General features: G+C 37.9%; 1 protein-coding gene and 1 long non-coding RNA gene across 2 annotated transcripts in view; both read left to right on the plus strand.

Annotated features, from left to right (window-relative positions):
• Positions 1 to 1,023: 1,023 nt before the first annotated feature.
• LOC118764234 lies at positions 1,024 to 15,555 on the plus strand. Its single transcript, XR_005000030.1, has 3 exons — positions 1,024 to 1,039; positions 12,592 to 14,305; positions 15,017 to 15,555. It is a non-coding gene; the product is annotated as an uncharacterized LOC118764234 (long non-coding RNA).
• Positions 15,556 to 17,217: 1,662 nt separating this feature from the next.
• The window catches only part of LOC115214256 (chitotriosidase-1), a 105,134-nt gene continuing 99,684 nt past the window's right edge, over positions 17,218 to 22,667 (plus strand). The window contains exon 1 of the mRNA XM_029783391.2: positions 17,218 to 17,505. Coding sequence (XP_029639251.1) covers positions 17,453 to 17,505 — 53 coding nt within the window. The 5' untranslated portion in view covers positions 17,218 to 17,452. The remainder of the gene's footprint in view (positions 17,506 to 22,667) is intronic.

Raw genomic sequence — 22,667 nt, forward strand, 5'->3', positions numbered from 1 at the left:
ATAGTTATAGCCAAAAAATAGCAAAAAAATGCATTAAAAATGGAAAATAAAATGATGGTAAATTTTTTTTTAAAATCGTTGACTTATCGTAGACATTTTTAGAGAGTTACTTCCCTTATATAATAGCGTAAAATGCATTAAAATGGGAAAAAAATGATGTTAAATTTTTTTTTAAATCGTAGACTCATCGTAGACGCGCGCTAATACCCAGAAGGGCTTGATATGAATCACGACTATAAGATACCCGGTTTTGGTTAAACTGCACCGCAAAATGTGGGAGTAGTTAGGAATCTAAATTGTAGGAGACAGACACACAACTTTACTTTTATATATAAAGATTATCGGCAAGCTACGTTTCTAAGAGCAACCTTTGCCCACGAAGTCTTCCATAAAGAAATTAATAAAACAAACAAATGAATCAATAAAATTCAGCCACGACGTAAGAGTCACGTGGAAAGCAGAAAACAACAACAGTCAGCTGTTTGTTGTAATTCATTTAAAGTTCCTTTGCACATTGCCACACGTCACTTAGACAGATATCTTTCGAAAACAACGTTGTTGACATCATTATAACTACAACAGCCTATTAGCGTGAAGAATTTGTTTGCTCTCTCTCACTACATTAAATATATTAATAAATTCTTATATACTTAGAGCAAACAGAAAATTGTTGACTGAGACTTGATTCCTCGAAATTATTCGGATACGGAGACAAACACTTTGCATGCACGGATAAATTGAATAATAAAATAACCTTTAAAGAAACAAGTTAACAATGTCTTCGCACGAAGAAAAACCAGAATACACAGATGACTTTGACGAGTATAATATTAACCAAGACAAATTTATTCACTCCAGTCACAGTGGTAAAGGGCGGTCGAAGAAAGAAGCTGGTCTACATACCAACCATGCCGATCCAGGAGGACACACGCGCAAAGCTGTTAATAAACTTGTTAATAACAGTCATAACACCCATAAACCACATAATCCGACTGGGGAGGGTCAGGCATCAAAAAAGTGAATGATGGCATCTGAAAATGTAAGTAAAAAGTGTGTGTTTAAATGTATCTTTGTGCAGTATCGTAACTGGGAGGGAGACGTGCTGCATCCAAAATGATGTCAGTAGAACGGAAATATTTTTATGGGGCCGGCACACTTGTGCTTGGGTGTCACACACTCCAAGTCACTTCACTGTCTATGCATATATGCAAGTATATATATATTTGCGCGTATGTTTATGTATTTATGCATATATGTACGTATGTATGCATGTATATATGAATTTATGCATGTGTGTATATATATGTAACGATAATTATATATATATATATATATATATATATATATATATATATATATATATTCGTGTGTATGTGTACTCCCCTCCCGCACATACAGTAATCAACTTCGCGTTAACTGAAACTCTGTTTACGGAATTTCGCACTTGAGGAAATTGTAAAGTATGAACGCTGTTTTCTGGATACGGCTTGTAATTCCACCTTTTCAGAAATTCAGGTAAACTTTTGCAAGTTTATAAACTAAAATCGTCTTGCATGTACATGTATTAAAATATCGTGTGATCCTTTGTGGGTGAGTGATGTTGTCTACAAATACCGAAGGATTGCTACTCATTGTTTTTAGAAATAGACCTTGAGCGAGGAACGCTAATAGGTGGAGGTAAAGAATACATACACCGCCCGTTTTCGGCGTAACAAAAACCCTAACCCTAATCTTAACCCTCAACCCTAACCACCAGGTATACGCATTCTTTACTTTCGCCCATTTATATGCATGGTCGTTCCAGTAGTCATTTATTTGTCTCCATTCTGTATAGAGTTTCGTAGCTAATAGCTCGCCAAATCCCTTTTCGGTAAATTTTTATATTAACACCCGCACGATTTTCACCAAGAAAAATATCTATAAGACAGGTTTATAAACATCGAATAGCTATGGGGATCCACCAGAATAGAATAGTAAGGCGGCGAGCTGGCAGAAACGTTAGCATACTGAATGAAATGCTTAGGGGTATTTTGTCTGCGTTACGTTGTGAGTTCAAATTCCGCCGAGGTCGACTTTGCCTTTCATCCTTTCGGGGTCGATAAATTAAGTACCAGTTACGCACTGGGGTCGATGTAATCGACTTAATACCTATGTCTGTCCTTGTTTGTCCCCTCTGTGTTTAGCCCCTTGTGGGTAGTAAAGAAATAGGTATTTTGTCTGCGTTACGTTGTGAGTTCAAATTCCGCCGAGGTCGACTTTGCCTTTCATCCTTTCGGGGTCGATTAAATAAGTATCAGTTTCGCACTGGTGTCGATGTTATCGACTTAATCTGTTTGTCTGTCCTTGTTTGTCCCCTCTGTGTGTAACCCCTTGTGGGCAGTAAAGAAATAAGAATAGAATGGTAATCAAAGGGGTCCATAGATGAAAATGGTTGAGAACCCCTACTTTAGATGGAAATCAGAAAATGAATACGGTGAAGGTGGAGGAGTATTGCCAATGCGGGGTGGTGGTGCTGATTGACTTGGGAGAAAGTACTGTGTGATAAAAGTTAGAAACAAGAAGGTTAATGTTGTCAACATCTATGCTTTTCTTCCTTGTCCACCGTGAACCAGTTCAACCGATTTTATTTTTCACTGCTCTCAATATTCTTGCCAACTTCTACCTGTGCTCTCTTCTGCTCTTGTTGGTGTGTGCATCAATTCAACTAACCTTCTTGTTCTAACTTTTATCACACAGTACTTTCTCCCACGTCATTAAGCAGCACCACCCCTCATTGGCAATACCCCTCCACCATATTCATTTTCTGATTTCCATCTAAAGCAGAGTTTCTCAACCACTTTTACCTATGGATCCCCATAGCCATTCGATGTTTATAAACTAGTTTTATAGATATTTCTTTCAGCAGAACTCCTCTGTTTTGTTGTTCACACATTGACTTGTGTAGGTTGAACTATGTAAAATGTTAGAGAAAGAAGCCGAGCTGTTTCTTGCAGTACATACCAATACATACATCTAAAGCAAAATGTTTTCGGGGCCCCTTGAAATACTATTACTCTTTTACTTGCTTCAGTCATTCAACTGTGGCCATGCTGGAGTACTGCCTTTTAGTCGAGCAAATCGATCCCAAAATTATTCTTTGTAAGCCTAGTACTTATTCTATCGGTCGCTTTTACTGAACCGCTAAGTTATGGGGACATAAACACACCAGCATCAGTTGTCGAGCGATGTTGGGGGGACAAACACACACACACACACACACACACACACACATATATATATACGATGGGGTTCTTTCAGTTTCCATCTACCAAATCCACTCACAAGACTTTTGTTGGCCCAAGGCTATAGTAGAAGACACTTGCCCAAGGTGCCACGCAGTGGGACTGAACCTAGAACCATGTGGTTTGGTAAGCAAGCTACTTACCACACAACTACTCCTGCGCCTATGATTCCCAATTTATTATTTTGTTGTGATGACCCCCCAAAATCTTATATGTACCCTGGTTGAGAACCACTAACCTAAAGTAATAGGACCACTTCATTTTGTGAACAAAGAACATTCACTCTTCGTGAATGCAGAACATCACGACTACTACTTGCTGTGTCTGTCACCAGAACTGTTAGAATTAACTACAAACACTAGCAGTATAGCACATTGCCCTTTCAAGATGACAGAAAAGAGGTCACTAAGTGGAAAGCAAAGCAGTAGAGCAAAGATGGGTCATCAAGAAAGTTATGTTGAACTTTAAATCTTTACAAAGTATTTTACAAAGGATTTGTGTGTGACAAAAACATTTCAAGCACATGAATGTTTACAATGTCTACTGAGTGCCAATAATATTGACACGTAATAACAAAACAAATCAAGTGTTAAAGCAGTGACTTTGTTAACTGTTCAGACATTTTATTGCCCTAGATGTGATATGATGCAATAACATGGAATGTGTTTGTTAGTATGTTTCCTTTTTTTTATGTATTGGTTGAATTCGTGGTGCCTTTATGTGTGCATACAGTGTGCTTAGGGGTACAGTATATGTGGGGGCTTATATTGGGGTGGGTGGGTGGAAAAAAGGCTTTTGGGTAGGTGTCTGGCATGTGTGTGTTTGTGGGTGCATTAGCGTATGTTCTGGTCAAACTATTTGCCGGGACTCCCAGGTATTAGTGGAGGGCCAAAGTTGGGGGACTGATGATTATAGGCATTATGGAGCATCCATGTATGATAGACTGTACTTCCTCTCATGTGGGCAAGGATTAAAAATTTCGCTTCTGCTATTCAGGTAAATGCCTAGGTGTTGGGTGCTCTCTAAAATTGCTCTTTTCTCAACCAGGCATAACCTGCACTTTCTGCTGCTTTTGAAGTGTGCTTTGCATTTCTCCAGAATCTTCCACTTTACGTTGTACTTGGTTGTGCTTTTTTTTCAAAAACTAAATGTGCTAAGCCAGGGTTGTGGCATTATGTCTCTCCAGGATTTTGAAGGAGGACTTGTGCTTCTGAAGGGGCCTTCAGTTGCTTCCACATACTTTTGCACGCTTGGTTGCCCATTTGGTCCTATGGCTGTTACCACTGCCTCATAAACAACAGTCTCCATGTTATAGTGGCCATTCAGTGGACATGTGTTATCCCTACATGAGCATCTTGCCTCTGTCACAGGTGTGGGCCTACCTACTAAATTTTTTTTTATATTGGGTGCACAGCTAAAAGGAAAACTTAGGGTATGCATATTGAATATTTTGCTAAATCTATTGGTACAGGGGAAGTGCTTATCTACTAAACTAAAGAAAATCTTACCTATGCAAATTTTAACACTGCATTGTTTAAATGTACAGAATAATGTGTGCCATACATAACACACAAAGCTTCATTTAGAACTGAAAAATAATGTCATCCAAAAGTTTCTCGTTGTTTCGCACCTAATCTTATGACCTTGCCTGGAAACTCTGCACTTCACATGCCACCATTACTTGTATTGGTGTAATTTTCTGGTGAATAATAGCTTTCATTTTACTCAGTGTGCATTGTTCATTGATGCACATTTTCCATTTGAAGTAACCCCAAAAGAAATAATCACAAACTGCATGAGCTGGGTGATCAACCAGACTATGACATTGATCAAATGTTGTGAAATGACCGGTCAGTAACCATCTTTTCTTTCTTTTTTAATGGCATCCATTATGATGTTTTTGAAAGATACTTTATTTTATCACCAGAATATACTCTTTACACTTTTACTTGTTTCAGTCATTTGACTGTGACCATGCTTGAGCACTGCCTTTTAGTCAAGCAAATCAACCCCAGTACTTATTCTTTGTAAGCGTAGTTCTTATTCTATCAGTCTCTTTTGCCGAACCACTAAGTTACAGGGACGTAAACACACCAGCATCGGTTGTCAAGCGATGTTGAGGGGACAAACACAGACACACAAACATATACACACACACACACATATATACATATATACAATGGGCTTCTTTCAGTTTCCGTCTATCAAATCCACTCACAAGGCTTTGGTCGGCCCGAGGCTATAGTAGAAGACACTTGCCCAAGGTGCCACGCACTGGGACTAAACCTGAAACCATGTGGTTGGTAAGCAAGCTACTTACCACACAGCCACTCCTACGCCTATTATATATACTTTCTCACACAACAATTAAGTTATATTTATTTTAAATCGTTTGTCTTTCTCCCCCAGACCTCACACACAAAAATTAATTTGGGCGCGATTTTTATTTTTATTTTGTTTTTCTTAGTTAAAATCATGCTGGTGAAAAGATCAATGGGGTTGGGGGTGAAATTTCCGAGGCTTCCACCTCACCCCACCCAATTTTTCGGACCCCTCAAGCCACATAAAGCGGTTCAGTGTTATATGATGTACATTTCACTGATATGTGTGAAAAGATGATGTTTGTATATGTGTGTTAGTAGTTCACCAATAGATTAGGCAGGGTTTGAAGTGTATATTTTGGGAGTGATTGTTAAGGAATGTGAAAAATAAGCGTATGGGATGGTCACAATGGATTTTTAATGTAAAGTGTTTAAGGTTGTGGAGCACTTTGATGGTTAGTCAAGCATGTCATTCATGTTAATGTGGTCAAGAAGTTAGTGTGTGTGTATATATATATATATATGCACATACACTCACACACCCATATATATATATATATATATATATATATACACACACTCACACACACACATTGGTATATATGTATATACATAGATACACGCGTACACACACAGTTACATATACACAAGAGCCTGGGAACAGAGTGTGCAAGTGGTGCGCTTGCACCCCCTAAAATTTCTGATGGGTGCAAAATGAAAATTTGCACTTGTGACATACTTTGCCTAGTTTAGAAGATAGTGTCTAAAAACTGATCTGTAAAATGTTGCTTGAAGTTGAGTTTCTTCTTAAAACAAGAACAAAGGACAAAAATAAATAAATAAATAAATAAATAAAATGTCCAAAATGTTAACTGATGAAGCTGGCCATAAAATTCTCAAGAGAATTCTTGAAAGATATACTACTGAATCAAAGCATCAATATCAAAATTATAAGTGTGTGTGTCTATATATATTTCTAATTTTCCCGAGCGTCAAACTAATACACCTGCTTATAGTTTATACACCTGTCTTCGCCTTTTGTTTTTCTGTAAATTCCAACTATATATTAGTATATATATATATTATATATATATATATATATATATATAAAGAGATTCTACTTGATAAATTCTTATATAGATTTTATCCTTACAGTTAACTTTATATATAATGGTTTGCAATACTAACTTCAGGAAACCTATAAGTCACCTAGTGACACACTAGTCAGATTGACTACATCCTCACCAGGAAAAGGGAAAGATGGCTACTTATAAATGCCAAAACCTACCCAGGCGAAGAATAGACTAGTAGTCAGCAACTTCAAGATCAGGGCTAAATGGATGCCCAGAAGACGACCAGCATGGAGGAGAAGGGTTTGGAAGCTTAAAAATCTTGCAAATGGACAGAGATTTAGAGATGTATTATTCGAAGCTTTTGACGAAATAGAGGGGGATGTAGCATCACATGATGTGGAAGACAACTGGAGGTTTCTATGGGACAACATGCTGAGGGCCACTGACCAGATCTGTGGATGGTGCAAAGTCCCCTCTCGACCCAAGGTAACATGGTGGTGGAACAATGTTGTTGACAGGGCCATTAGGAAAAAGAAATAGGCTTGGAAGGTCTGGAAGAATGGTGGTAGCAGGGAATCATATCTGACTGCTAAAAGGGAAGCTAGGAGACAGGCTTATTTAGCCAGGGGAGAAGCAGATAAGAAAAAATTTGCCAATGTTCTGCACCATGAGGACCAAAGACTTGAGGTATTTTGTGCTGTGAGAGAGAATCGTGATGTCATAGAAGAGAAATGTGTTTGCATGGATGATGGTTCACTTGCATTAAACGAGACTGCAAAGAGAGAAGTATGGAGATGCCACTATGAAAAGTTGCTAAATAAAGAGAATGAATGGGAGAAAGTGAGCCTGCTGAAAGCCGACCCAACAGAGGGACCAGCTATCCGATTTGACAGTGCCTTGGTAGATAAAGCAACTAAGGGTATGAAGACAGGGAAAGCCCCAGCCCATCAGGAATCACTGCAGAGATGCTCAAAATATCTGGCAGTGTTGGCTATAGCCTAGTCACTTGTATAGTTAACCAGGTGATACATGAAGGAGTCATACCCAATGACTGGTGTAGCAGCACCATAGTCAACTGCTACAAAGGTAATGGTGATGCATTAAATACAAATAATTGCAGAGGTATCAAGCTGTTGGATCAGGTAATGAAAGTCACGGAGAGGGTTGTAGTCCAACTAATTAGGGAGAGGGTCAGTCTAGACAAGATGCAGTTTGTGTTTGTACCAAGGAAAAGCACCACTGATGCTATATTTCTGGTAAGACAGCTGCAGGAGAAATACCTTGTCAAAGATAAACCCCTGTACCTGGCTTTTGTTGACATGGAGAAAGCCTTTGACAGGGTCCCTGATCCCTTATCTGGTGGTCAATGAGGAAACTAGGGATAGATGAATGGTTATTGAGAGTTGTGCAAGCCATGTACAGGGACGCTGTCAGTAAGGTGAGGATTGGCAACAAGTATGGTGAAGAATTCCAGGTAGAGGTTAGAGTCCACCAAGGTTCAGTCCGCAGCCCCCTCCTATTTATCATAGTCCTCCAGGCAATAACAGAGGAATTCAAGACAGGATGCCCCTGGGAACTTCTCTATACTGATGATCTTGCTCTTATTGCTGAGTCACTATCAGAACTAGAGAAGTTTCAGGTGTGGAAGCAAGGATTAGAATCAAGGGCCTTAGAGTCAATCTAGCTAAAACCAAAGTCTTAATAAGTAGGAAGGCAGGCAAACCACAAATCCCTTCAGGTGGATGGCCCTGCTCGATCTGTAGAAAAGGCGTAGGTAGAAACTCTATAAGATGTACCCAGTGCATGCTATGGACACATAAGAGGTACAGCAATATCAAAGGAAGGCTAACTGGGAAGATAGATTTTGTATGTGGCAGATGCTCAGGAGCAATAAACATTGGAAATGTGCAGAGAACAACTTCTGCCACATTCCAGGGAGAAAAACTAGAAGTAGTTGACAGCTTCCATTACCTAGGTGACCAAGTCAGTAGCGGGGTTGGATGCTCTGAAAGTGTAGCTGCTAGAATAAGAATAGCTTGGGCAAAGTTTAGAGAGCTCCTACCTCTGCTGGTGACAAAGGGCCTCTCGCCCAGAGTAGAAGGTAGACTGTATGACGCATGTGTATGAACAGCCATGCTACGTGGCAGTGAAATATGGGTGGTGACTGCTGAGGGCATGCATAAGCTTGCAAGGAATGAAGTGAGTATGATCTGATGGATGTGTAATGTCAATGTGCACACACAACAGAGTGTAAGCACCTTGAGAGAAAGGTTGAACCTAATAAGCATCAGATGTGGTGTGCAAGAGAGGCGACTGCACTGGTATGGAAATGTGGTGCAAATGGATTAAGACAGCTGTATGAAAAAGTGTCACACCCTAGCAGTTGAGGGAATCTGTGGAAGAGGTAGACCCAGGAATACCTGGGATGAGGTGGTGAAGCAATGACTAGTGACCGAGACCTCTGAAATATGCTGTGCTTGAGAAGACCCAGCAAGCCAAGTGAGACCATAACTTGTGGCCTATCCCTATGCCAGTGGTGCAACTAGCCTGCTTATGTGTGAAAACCTGTTGAGGCAAGTGAAATCACAATTAAAATCAAATTCTCTGATGTGGCCAATGACAGCACCGCCTGACTGGCACCTGTGTCAGTGGAATGTTAAAAGCACCATCCAAGCATGATCGTTGCTAGGGCCACTGATTAGCTCCTGTGCCAGTGGCATATAAAAAGCACGATTTGAGGTTGATCGTTACCAGCATCGCCTTACTGGCACTTGTGCCGGTAGCACGTGAAAAACATTTGAGTGCCGTCATTGCCAGTGTTGTTGGACTGGCTCCTGTGCAGGTGGCACATAAAAAACACCATTCGAGTGTGGCTGTCGCCAGTACTGCCTGACTGGCCCTCGTGCCAGTGGCACGTAAAAGCACCCACTACACTCTGAGTGGTTGGCATTAGGAAGGGCATCCAGCTGTATAAACTCTGCCAGATCAGACTGGAGCCTGGTGCAGCCATCTGGCTTGCCAGTCCTCAGTCAAACCATCCAACCAATGCCAGCATGGAAAGCAGACGTTAAATGATGATGATGACTACAAATATGACTGAGGCATCTAGGGGTGGTCATATAGTATTCTATGTACTTTGAGTAAATATATAAACTGAAGGCATAAAAGTTAGGGGTGGGCAAAAGCCCCATTATTTAATTTATTTGCACTCTACTTCTGAAAATATTAATAGCTCTCTTTTTCTTTCTTCTTTCTGTCCTTTCCCCTCTCTTTCTTTCCTCTTTCCATTCATTCTTTTTTTCCTTTCTCTCCTTCCTTCCTTCCTCCTTTATTTCCTTTGTTTATTCCTATTTTTCTTCTTTTCCTATTTTCTTTCTTTCCTTCTTTCAATATGAAAACTGTAACACTAGACTGAATCACTACAGTGATAAAGATCAAACTGTGACAGAAATATTCAATCATCATCATTATTATTATCATCATTATCATCATCATCATCATCATCATCATTATTATTATAGCTAAAATTACATTACTGATAACAAACTCCTCTTATTCCAAAGTTCATTACAGTTGACACATCAAGGCAAGTGGTTATAATTAGCTCAAAGATATCTTTTAGCTCCTTGTTTTGTTTCAGACATCATGTAGTACTTACTACCTCATGGTATCTATTACTTGTTTCAGTCATTAGACTGCGGCCATGCTGGGGCACCATCTTGAAAGGTTTTAGTTGAATGAATTGACACCAGTACATTCTATTTTTATTTTTTTAAAGCCTGGTACTTATTTTCTCTGTTAGTCTCTTTTGCCGAACTGTTAAGTTATGGGGAATTAAACAAACCAATACCAGTTGTCAAGTAGTGGTGGGGGACAGACAGCCAGACAGACAGACACACACACACACACACAACAGCCTTCTTTCAGTTTCCATCTGCCAAATTCACTCACAAGGCTTTGGTTGGCCTGAGGATATAGAAGGCATTTGCCCATGGTGCCACGTAGTGGGACTGAACTCGGAACCATGTAGTTTGGAAGCAAACTTTTTACCACACAGCCACACCATAGATATATTGTAATGGTTGTATATTACTTTCTTATTTAACATGTCTGTGAGTCTTCAGGTGCAAAGAAATCATCATCATCCATACCTGTGTTGTTTAGGCCCAGTTCAACCCATTCATGTCTCTTGTTTTAGATGCATATTGCACTGATGGTCAGTAACATTCCATCAATGACCAGTCCAGTTTTTTGTTCAAATTGAATGTTTCTAGGACCATATATTTCAAACTCTCCTTCATTTTTAGACAACAGGGTGTAATTTGAAGATTTCACTTTTATTTCTAGCAGGTTGGACAACTATGTAAAGATGCCCTCATATTCAGTTGTAGTGTGTCTACAAAACAGCAGCAGTGTGTTTCACAAGGATTAAGTTGTCTTTTATTCATTGGCCTTGGCTGGCTGCAACCACTGACTAGCTAGCAGATAAACAATCTATTTATAACTGATATCTGTCAAAGAAAAGTCTCCAAAGACATAATTGTTATTGAAATTTCAACGAATCTATTGTCTTGTTTTGCTGGTCAACTAGCTACTGATAAAAAAGAAAAACAAAGCCTTGTGAGTGGATTTGGTAGATGGAAATTGAAAGAAGCTTGTCGTATATATATGTGTGTGTTTGTGTGTCTGTGTTTGTACCCCCGACATCGCTTGACAACCGATGCTGGTGTATTTACATCCCGTAACTTAGCAGTTCAGCAAAAGAGATTGATAGAATAAGTACTAGGCTTACAAAGAATAAGTCCTGGGGTCGATTTGCTCGACTAAAGGCGGTGCTCCAGCATGGCCACAGTCAAATGACTGAAACAAGTAAAAGAGTAAAGAGTATCCTCATTAAATGTTCATGTTCCATGCTGGCTGGCATGGGTTGGACAGTTTGACAGGAACCAATGGGTCCAACAACTACATGGTGCTGTAGTGTCTGTTTGGCATGGTTTCTATGGCTGGATACCCTTCTTAATGTCAACCACTTTACAGTGTGTAGTGGGTACTTTTTTTTTGTACCACCAGCTTAAGTGATGTCACCATGCAACTTGCAAGACTACAAAACATGAGTTTGCGGGTGGAGTTTTATGCTTGGAGAATGAGAAGAGAGGGGTGAAGTATGAAAGAAAAGGGTCAGAGAAGAGCAGGCTTCTTACTGTGGAGGAGTGATATAACAAAAAATATAATAAATAAGTAAAAGCACAGGCATGCCTGTGTGGTAAGAAATTTGTTTCCCAACTACATGGTTCTGGGTTCAGTCCCACTGCAAAGAACCATGGGCAAGTGTCTTCTACGATAGTCTCGGGCCAACCAAACCCTTGTGAGTAGATCTAGTTGATGGAAACTGAAAGAAGCCTGTCATATATCATCATCATCATCATCCTTAACATCATTTTCCATGGTTGGTTAATTTGATGGAGAGCTGTTCCGGGTTCCAGTCTGATTTGGCTTGGTTTCTATGGCTCAATGCCCTTCCTAATGCTAACCACTTTACAGTGTGTGTACTGGGTGCTTTTAATGTGGCACTGGGATGAGTATGTATATATATATATATATATATGTGTGTATATTTATATGTGTCTTTGTGTCTATGTTTGTCCCTCACCATTGTTTGATAACCTTTGTTGGTGTGTTTACATCCCTGTAAGTCGGGCAGTTTAGCAAAAGAGATCACTAGAACAAGTACCCAGTTTTTTTTAAAAATAAAAGTACTGGAGCCAATTTGTTCGACTGGAATTCTTCTATGCATTACCCCAGCATTGACACAATCTTATGACTGAAACATGCACAAGATAACCGTAATTCCACAGCCTCATGATTTATAATAATTCTAGAAAAATATTAAAGTTTTATTTTTCTCTTTATTTTCAGGAATTTTGTAATACAGAAGAAATTTTGCAGACACTTGATCATGACCAAAAAAAAAAAAAACCAACTTGAAAATGCTTAATTCAAGCAGACTACTGGCTACTGTATTCTGCTTTCTATGGATTTGAAATCATTTTTTTTTAATGTTTTGTCTATCATTCTTTCTATTATCTTTACATTACAATTAGTGTAGTTCGATTACAAACTTGCATATGGTTTCTTCAAGGTGACTGTAATTGTACATTTTTTAGTTTTATTTTTATATTTTTTTGTAGTTTTTTGTTAATTTTATAACTGTTCTTTTTTCATGTTTTCAGCTAAACTGTCATGTTTAATTTATGAAATGGAAAAAAAGAATTAGAATTAAGAAAATGTAACTACAATAGTTAGTATTAAAGTAGGGAATAGGCTATTTCTAATGTTAATGTGTTTATTTTAGTTTCTCATACAAATTATGCTACACTACACACACACATACACTGTTTGTAATATAATCTTTGTAGTAAGTATAGTGAGTAGAACAATTCTGTATATTTTGACTTTGTTAAAAATCTAATGACATTAATGTCAAAACACACATTTAGTGACATGTAACAAGGTAAATATATCAATTACTTTATTTGGAACCAGCAGAACTTGTAACTCTAATTTATAAACACACATTTGTCCCCCTCTTTACTCGCACGCATCAGACACACTTTTAAGCACATATATTTAATTATATTTTGAATTTAGATAAAATACATTGACCTATTTGTTTTAATATGAAATATGCCATCTTGCAATTTTGCATAATGAATTTCTATGCATAAATATTTTGTTTTCTTTTCCTTGATAACCAATGAATATAAATGAAAAGCAATGGTTTCTCTTTTTCCGTGAATATTTAAATTCTGGAAGAATAATAACAATGGAAAATGATTGGATAATCTAAATACATATTAATAATGGGTGAAGTAACAATGGAAGGAAATTATTATAAAGTTCTGTATAAAAATGGAGAAATAAAACAATAACAAACCAAAAACTAGATTTATCACTTTCTCTTTGCTAATGCATTCATTAGCATAAATTGAATTTGCAAATATGTTTATACATTGTGAAGGCATGTGGCGTAGTGGTTAGGGTGTTAGACTCATAATCACTAAATTGTGGTTTCAATTCTTGAACTGGGTGGAGTATTGTTTTTTGAGTGAAATACTTTTTTCTCGTTGTTCTAGTCCAGTCAACTGTAAATGATGATTCTGTGATGAACTGGCATCTTGTTCAGAGGGAATGTTTTGATCTTGGTCACTTACTCACCAAGGAAATTGGGTAACCAGCCTTATCAGTCCTAGATCAGACACTAAGAAATGATGGATACTAAGGCATGATGTATGTAGTAGATGAGTTTAATAGTGTGTAGTTTACTGTTTGACAGTTCAGTAGTTGAACAAAACACCTCGTTTCATGTTGTTCCAGTCCTACTGGCTGTAAATAAGTAACTCTGTGATGAACCTACATCCCATTCAGAGAGAACATTGTGATTTCAGTCACTTATTTGCTATGCATAAGCAGTCTTATGAGTCATAGATTACTGTAATCCCTCACCATATCACAGTTCACCTACCATAGTTTATTATAAGCTTCTGTTGCTTCGTTTAAGTCATCCTGTAAAGAAGAAAGTGTACCTTCAGCTTAGATTATTATGAGGCTCCGAGTCATCTGGATTTCTGAGGTATTAAGCGGTAAGACTATGACTCGCACCAGAATGGAACAACTCTCTTTTACAGAGTTACCTCCCAGCTGTTGCTTGAACTTATTTTCAACTGAACGGACTGGAGCAATATGAAATGAAATGTCTTGCTGAAGAGTACAATTCTTCACATGGTCTGTAAATTGATCCCATGAACTATTGATCATGACTCTAACGTCCTAACCACTTAGTTACATGCTTTCACAACTCTTTCTATAGGCCTCAATTATATGGAATTGTTCGTATTGTGACTGTATTTCAATCAATTCTCTCCCTATCATGTCAAATTGGATTTGATATGAATGACCAAAAGATTAGTTGACACTTAGTATAGTTGTTCCGTTGAGGAATCCTATTATCTCTCAAAGTATAGGGATATTGCTGAAGACTTTGCTTTTATACAGCATTTTGAAGCCAAATCAAACAACTAGAGCTATTTTATCTTTGAATAATATTTACAAGAACCAAGCACCCTCACGAGCATTACCTGACACCTTGGTGAGGTGAGCTGCCAATGATGACAAGAATTTTGTGATTAGCAGCCCAGCCCTTCCAAACATCTCAAATGTTACAGGTTGGAAGAAATAATTCATTGCCAGGTCCCAGTTCTTCAAGGTTTTGTTCCATTTGGCTATGGAAGCAGTGACCCTCCCATTTAGCATAGCATTCAGGACATGGAAGGGAGCAAAAGAGTCACAGACCGTGGCATCCTGTTCATATTTTGAATAAAAACTATACGTTTTTCAGATTAACAAATAAAAAATTTATAGGAGTTGAGCTCCCTATTAATAACTTATAAGATACTTGTCTCTTAGACAATGCTTACAGCAATTACTGTACATATCTTAAGGTACTTAGTTATTCAGTTTCGATTTCAATGTAGTGCTAATAGGGAATATAAACAGCACCTTAATCAGTAGAATACTTTATTGGACTGGACAATCATTTCTGTATTAAAAACCTGCAACAAGCTGCTAGATATTATATTTCTATTTCCCCATTGTTGAATGAAGCTTCCGCATACTGTAACCAGCTTATCTATTTTGGTTATAGTGTTAACTAAATGTTGTTATGATTAGGTGGTTAGCTCTGATCAATTGCCTTCTTGCTGTAATTTGAACTCAGAACAAAGAATCAGAACAGATATTGCAACAAATCTCTTTCAGTGCTCAAACCATTCTTATTTCTTTACTACCCACAAGGGGTTAAACACAGAGGGGACAAACAAGAACAGACAGTGCGTAACTGGTACTTAATTTATCAACCCCAAAAGGATGAAAGGCAAAGTCGACCTCAGCAGATTTTGAACTCAGAACGTAACAGCAGATGAAATACCACTAAGTATTTTGCCCAGTATGCTAATGTTTCTGCCAGCTCGCCACCTTACAGTTCTCAACAATGCTCAAACAATTCTGCCAATGTACCACCCTGGACAGGTATTTTATTGATCTCCACCCCCCACTGCCTTGCACCAAGATTAAAAGCAATGATGATCTCACTAGGATTTGAACTATGAGTACAGAGGGCCAGAATGACACAAGGTACTTGGCATTCTATTTGATACTTTAGCAGTATCAACCAGCTCAACTTATTTTTGCTGCTGTTCAACATTCAATTTTATGTTGAAGCTTAGGGGAAGATATACATTTTGAGGGATGCAAATTTAAGTATATAACTACTGTGGACGCAATTAGTTTTACAACTGGATATTTTTACTACTACTAACCATTCAGCCAACTAAAGAAATATGAGTGCAATATATTATTAACTAGAAAGCATGAAGCAAGCAGAATGATACATCGTGAAATATGACTTTCTCTGTATGAAATAATATGACATCCATTTATAATAACAACTGTAGTCCTTATCAAATCACTTAGACCTTCAGCACTACAGCATTATCACTTCATCATTAAACCCACAAGCACACACACAATGATTAATGGTATCCAGTTATAGACATATGACACACATATAAGCACTGCTTTTGTGAAAAGAAACAATTTAAATAGAGTACAACAGAATAATATCAGTCTTGTTCACTTCAGCTACTCAAAGATATAACGACTTTACATAACTAGTAAACAATCTTATATCTGGACTCAATACTATCAAAAATGTGTGTCTAAAACCTTCAAATTTGCCTGATGTAAATGTTGTCAACTCACCATCATTAAGAACCTTCCCTGGTAATCTCAGATCCTCAAAGACAACAAAGGTTACAACACATTACTCCCTTCCTTTATTGCTTAATTCCCCTTTTCTCTTTATTTGTTTCTTTGTTGAATTAATTTTGAGGTTTCTTGTTTCTGTGGTTGATATCTGATTCCATTTGGTGTTTCTAAAGTGAAAGATCACTTATATTTTGCAATAATTTCATCTTTCATGCTTTCAATTTCTTGTATCTTTTAATCAACTTCTCTTTACGTGTTCAAATAAAGATTTTTGTTTTATGAATTAAATAATGATTTCAAGGCCAGCAATTTCGAGACAAAGGTCAAGTCGATTACCTCTACCTCAGTACTCAGCTGGTACTTATTTTATCGACCCCGAAAGGATGAAAAGCAAAGTCGACCTCAGCAAAATTTGAACTCCGAATGTAAAGACAGACGAAATGCCGTTTAGTATTTTGTCTGACACATTAATGATTCTGTCAGCTCACTGCCTTTTTTTATGAATTAGATGACAAAGGACTTTAAGTAGTTGAATAAAAAATAAAAAATAAATAAATAAATAAAATTAATCTGCAATAAAATATGAAGTGTGTGGTGTAAAGTAAAAGAATTCTAATGATTTGAGCAGGACTCTTCGCCGGAAAAAATATGTAAAGGAGTGTTAAGTGATGACCAGAGAGAGGCGAGGAATGGCATTATGGCAGAAATTAAAAAACAGTGAAGAGAAGGATACGAGAATAGGGAATACAAATAACAATAGTCTCACACATGTAATATAATGAGTGGAAAATTTGGACCGACTGAGATTACTCAAACAATTAGAACACAAAAAACACAAAACCCCACCCTCTGAGTGTTTAAAAACTAAAAACAACAACGGACCAAAATAAGATTAGTCGATGGGATTCCTTTTGTTTTGTTTTGTTTTAAAAGTGAAGTGGTGAAAGAAACGAACATGTTTGAGTCTTGGTGGATCGATTCAGTGAAGAATATGCTTCTGAACAATAGGTAGGCCTGATTATTTACAATTAGTATCACTCTCCCTCTCTCTCTCTCTCTCTCTCCCTCTCTCTCTTTCTCTCTGGAAACCAGCTCTTTCAGAGGAAGAATTTAAATGATTAAAAAACAGAAGAGACATACATACATACGTTTCTTTAGATTTATTTTATAAAATTTGTTCAGTAAAAAGCTAAAATATATTAGAGAGGATTATATAGTTATATTCCTTTCCATATCGGCTAACTCTGATGAGCATAAAGTTATGTAATCGGTTTGTTACCTAACACTCCATTGTATTCTTTATGTGAAACCAATTGGTAAGACCAGCCGTGATGGTCTTATCAATACTATACATTTCGGATAACATATCTATCTATCTATCTATTTATATATATATATATATTGTCTGAATTTTATGGTGTTAATTGTCCTTTACCACTGTAGTTGAATGATATATGTATGGAGGTGCAGGGGTGGCTACGTGGTAAGAAGTTTGCTTCCCAACTACATGGTTCTGGAGTAAGTCCCACTGTTTACACTGGGAAAATGTCTTCCACCATAGCCTCTTGCTGACCAAAGCCTTCTGATTGGATTTGGTAGACGGAAGCTGAAAGAAGTCCATATATGTGTGACTGTCTGTGTTTGTCCCCCACCACCGTCTGTTGGTGTGTTTACATCTCCATAACTTAGCGGTTCAGCAAAAGGAATCAATAGAATAAGTAGCAGGTTTAAAAACTATAAAAATAATGGGGCCGATTTATTCGACTAAAATTCTTCAAAGCAGTGCCCCAGCATGGTCGCAGTCTAATGACTGAAATAAATAAAAGACTATAAATATAATACTTATTAAACATTTACAGGAAGAGTGATAGTAGTGATTTCGAAGTTTCAGCCAGTTAGCCTTCGTCGAACTCTAAGCTACCAGACCAAAGCTTCGAAGTCACACCCATTCCTTTTTTTGCAAAAGTTTAATAAAGAAGTACTCTGCACTAAAAAATTATTGAATAATTCCCCTGTTTAATGCAAAATTGTTTTTAGAGTGGCTGTGTGGTAAGTAGCTTACTTACCAACTGCATGGTTTCAGGTTCAGTCCCACTGCGTGGCACTTTGTGCAAGTGTCTTCTACTATAGCCTGGGGCCGACCAAAGCCTTGTGAGTGGATTTGGTAGACGGAAACTGAAAGAAGCCCATCGTATATATACGTATATATATATGTATGGGTGTATATGTTTGTATGTCTGTGTTGTTCCCCCTACCACCACCACCAACATCGCTTGACAACCGATGGTGGTGCATTTATGTCCCTGTAACTTAGCGGTTTGGCAAAAGAGACCGATAGAATAAGTACTAGGCTTCCAAAGAATAATTCCTGGGGTCGATTTGCTCGACTAAAGGTGGTGCTCCAGCATGGCTGCAGTCAAATGAATGAAACAAGTAAAAGAGTATATACAAGGGGGTACTGAAAAGTTCCTAGCTTTGGGTAAAAGAAAATACAGGAAGATCAGTTGATTGTGATTCTATTCAACGTATTCCCCTCTCAGATTCACACACCTATTGCCATGGTCCTTCAGTTTTTATAAGTCCTGTAAAAGAACTGAGAATGTTGGGCTTTCAACCAGGCCTTTCACCATGTCCTTGAAGCCATGAACTTTTCAGTACACCTTCGTATAACTTAGCATAAAAATAAAAATATTTATATCATATATTATACAGAGAATACCACCGAGAGGCTTTGGATAAAGAGGGCAAACCAGTGGTGTGCTGCTATTGAGATGCAGTCTGGGTCATGATAATCCCGGTTGGGTCAAGTGAGGGAAGGGATCTGATGTTAGAAGATCCGAAACCCTCTTAGATACTAGAAACATCAATGACGATGCATCTCGGGTAACCGCAAGATGTATTTTAAAACTGAAATGTGTGTGTGTGTATAGATCGTTTGAAATATATATGTGTGTCTGTGTGTGTGTGTGTGGGGGGTATTGTTATACATGGGAATGGTCATATTTTGCCAATTGAATACACGCATTATATATTTGATCTTCACTTCAGCTTTATTATTGTTATTTTTGTTTCTTTGTCAAAGCTCTTCAATGATTCACTGTCTCTTCCTGTTCTACTTATTTCATTTTTGGAATAAGTAGGACAAGAGGAGACACGTGGAGTAAAAAGTCATTGAAGAGGTCATAGGATGTATGACGAAAGAGTTTTGACAAAGAAACTAAAATAATAATAATAATAATAATAATTTGCATTGGAAAATATGTAAACACTACAAAATCAGCACTCCTGCTTACTGGTATGAACATCATCCTGAGCCAGTTGTTGAAGGTAAAAATGTCACTATCCTCTGGGATTTTCCAGTCAACACTGACAGAATGATCCAAGCTAATCGACCAGATATAGTCATTAAAGACTGAGAAAGGGATGTCAAAAATATATTGATAATATCCCAGGAGAACCATGTCTCAGAAAAATCCAAAAGATTGTGCTGACAAGTACTGCCCACATCCTTAGAAAAAATTCCTATTAATTTAAATGTCTGTGTTGTATTACATGAAGATATTTTGCAACTGCCCCTCCCATTTCCCCTCCACCAGCTGTCAGTCATACTGTAACATCTCTTAACCTTCACTCACCCTAGGATGCTGGGTATGTCTCAGCAAGTGATTGTAACAAACATTAGGCAGTAGCTCTCATGGCTTCTGATCTTAACTGATTGGAAGTGTTATCATGTACATTGTTTTGTCTTGGTATAAAAGCTAGGCTACAGCAAATATTCTGCTCAATACCACAGATTTGCTCATCAGTTGCTTGACCTTAACCAGTTGAGTATGTCCCTTAGTGGCTGATGATATGTGCATCTCTGATCATTAGCAGAAGGAGTTGGGGAGCATCATAGCCATGTGTTGAGGGGGATTCTTTGGGGTTTGGATAATTCACCATTGGAAACATAGGTGTTTCATTCAACATCCTTAAACAACCCTTATTCAGGGTCTTTTTGAGTGGAATGGGCTACTCGACCTGAGGAAAATTCTAACTGGGCCCCCACCTGCAAGGCTATGCGCTGTTTATTTTGATATGAGATCACTATGTCGTGCACATATGGTTTTGATGCATGTGCCTGGTGTACCCTTATCAGACGGGTAGTCATGATGGGTATACTGAGCTTCATATATTTTACCTCAGTGTCACTTTGATGCTATGCACTGCTTTCTCACTTAATAATAATAATAATAGTAAACCTGAAGTGAAGACCAAATACATAGTGCGTGTGTTTACTTGGCAAAATTTGACCATACCCAAATATATGTTTGGAAGTTTGTAAGTGTTAGCATGTTTTTGTGTCTGTGTGTTCGTGAGGCGTAAAAAGTACTGACCAGTGAAATGACGATGGAATTTGGTTCACAGTTCATGTTGTTGGTATCAGCCTGGCAACAGGTAATAACAGATGGCTTAAGGTAGTTCTTAGAAGAAACTAGAACCCAAGAACAGATAATTGATTTACCGTTTATGAGGTACAGTGTAAGAGTTCCATATCAAGATGTTGTGTCTCATAGTTGAGGTTAATTGAATCACTCATTGTGTTTATCTTTCTCTTGATATGAATATACTTCCAGATGTGTTAACTGTAGCCGTTTTTTCCGTGGTGAGATTTTCACCTAACCGCTATAGCTGAATCTGTAGTTGTCTTGTGTACAAATTAAATCTTCGATGTTTGTCGATGTCTGTCGCTTGGTTTTTGCTGCGTCTTCATTATATATTCTGCTTGGTTATTTTTCTCTAGTTATAGATATCCTGTAACCGTTTTTTTCCGTGGTGATATTTTCACACTAACAGTATGAGAGGTATCTGTAACATCTTGTATTAATGGTGGTCGCCTGCCTTTCGAAACTGGAACATGGTCGAGTATGCTCTGTGTGGTCAGAGGTTAGCCCTGAGAAGGACTTGAAACCTAAGACGGATATTTGTCTGAGAAACCTTCTTTTATACAGTTTATTGGGCTCAAAATGAACTTCAGAAATGGAAAGCTGTGATTGGCTGCTTGGAACTATGGCGCGAAAATAAGCGGAGGCAAATCGCGTCACGTGATAACCAGCGGTGCGAACGTAGTAGAGACCACGTGTCAGCCAATCGAATTAGTGTTTACAACAATGTTGAACTAGCCGAAGATGTTTGTAATTTCGACCGAGGTTATTCTTAATACTCTTCTCAAACAGTGAAGATAGCAATGAGAACGATATTGCTACAGAAGCATTCAATAGCGCGGATATGCGCCACCTCATAGGTTTATATATACTCGATACTTTAAGCAAGCGGTTCCCGCCAGTCCACTTTAATCTCTGCAGTAATGACGCTTTAGCCGTCTCAAGAAGCGCAAACGGGCACAACCAGGACAGGTTTAAGAAGAACCTGATTTACACGCTTAGCCCCTATTGGTTGTAAGGTTATAATGGAGATCAACCTTACAGTAGTTAACTTTTTAGATGTTACGCTCCATTTGGGCAACCGTTCATACTTGCTCTACCTCAGGCCAAAGGAAAAGCTGTCGTATATTAAAACAGCCTTCTGTCACCTGCCTATTGTGCTTAAAAACCTGGAGAAGGGTGACCGGCCATAACCAATGATATACTAAAATACATAAAATATAATGGCTCAAAAATACTTTTAGAGTGTTTTTTGTTTCTGATTTATGGACAACTGACCGGTTATATATATATATATATATATATATATATATTGGCTTGCTCGCTTAGCCAGCTGGGTGGCGTCGTTTGAAGGCTAAAACGATGTGAAGCACATTGTGACCAGCGATGTGTAGCAACATCCGATAGCCTGGTCGGTCACGTGATCACGTGATATATATATATATATATATATATATATATATATACGGAGATGTACTTGCATAGCAAGTGGCTTGATCTGATATATATATATATATATATATTATATATATATATATATATATATATCGCCATGTTGATTCGCTAGCCTCTGCACGCATTTTTTTCTCTCCGTGTTTCTTTTCTGTGTATCTTTCTGTTGAAGAGCGTAGGCTCGAAACGTTAAAGACTTGTTTTATTTATATTCCTGAGCGCCATACTAATACAATTGTTTGTTTGTATTCCACCTGCCTTCGTCTTTTGTTTATTTTCATAAAGCTTCCCGTT

The sequence above is a fragment of the Octopus sinensis genome, linkage group LG7, assembly GCF_006345805.1.
Source record: "Octopus sinensis linkage group LG7, ASM634580v1, whole genome shotgun sequence".
Classification (NCBI taxonomy): Eukaryota; Metazoa; Mollusca; class Cephalopoda; order Octopoda; family Octopodidae; genus Octopus; species Octopus sinensis.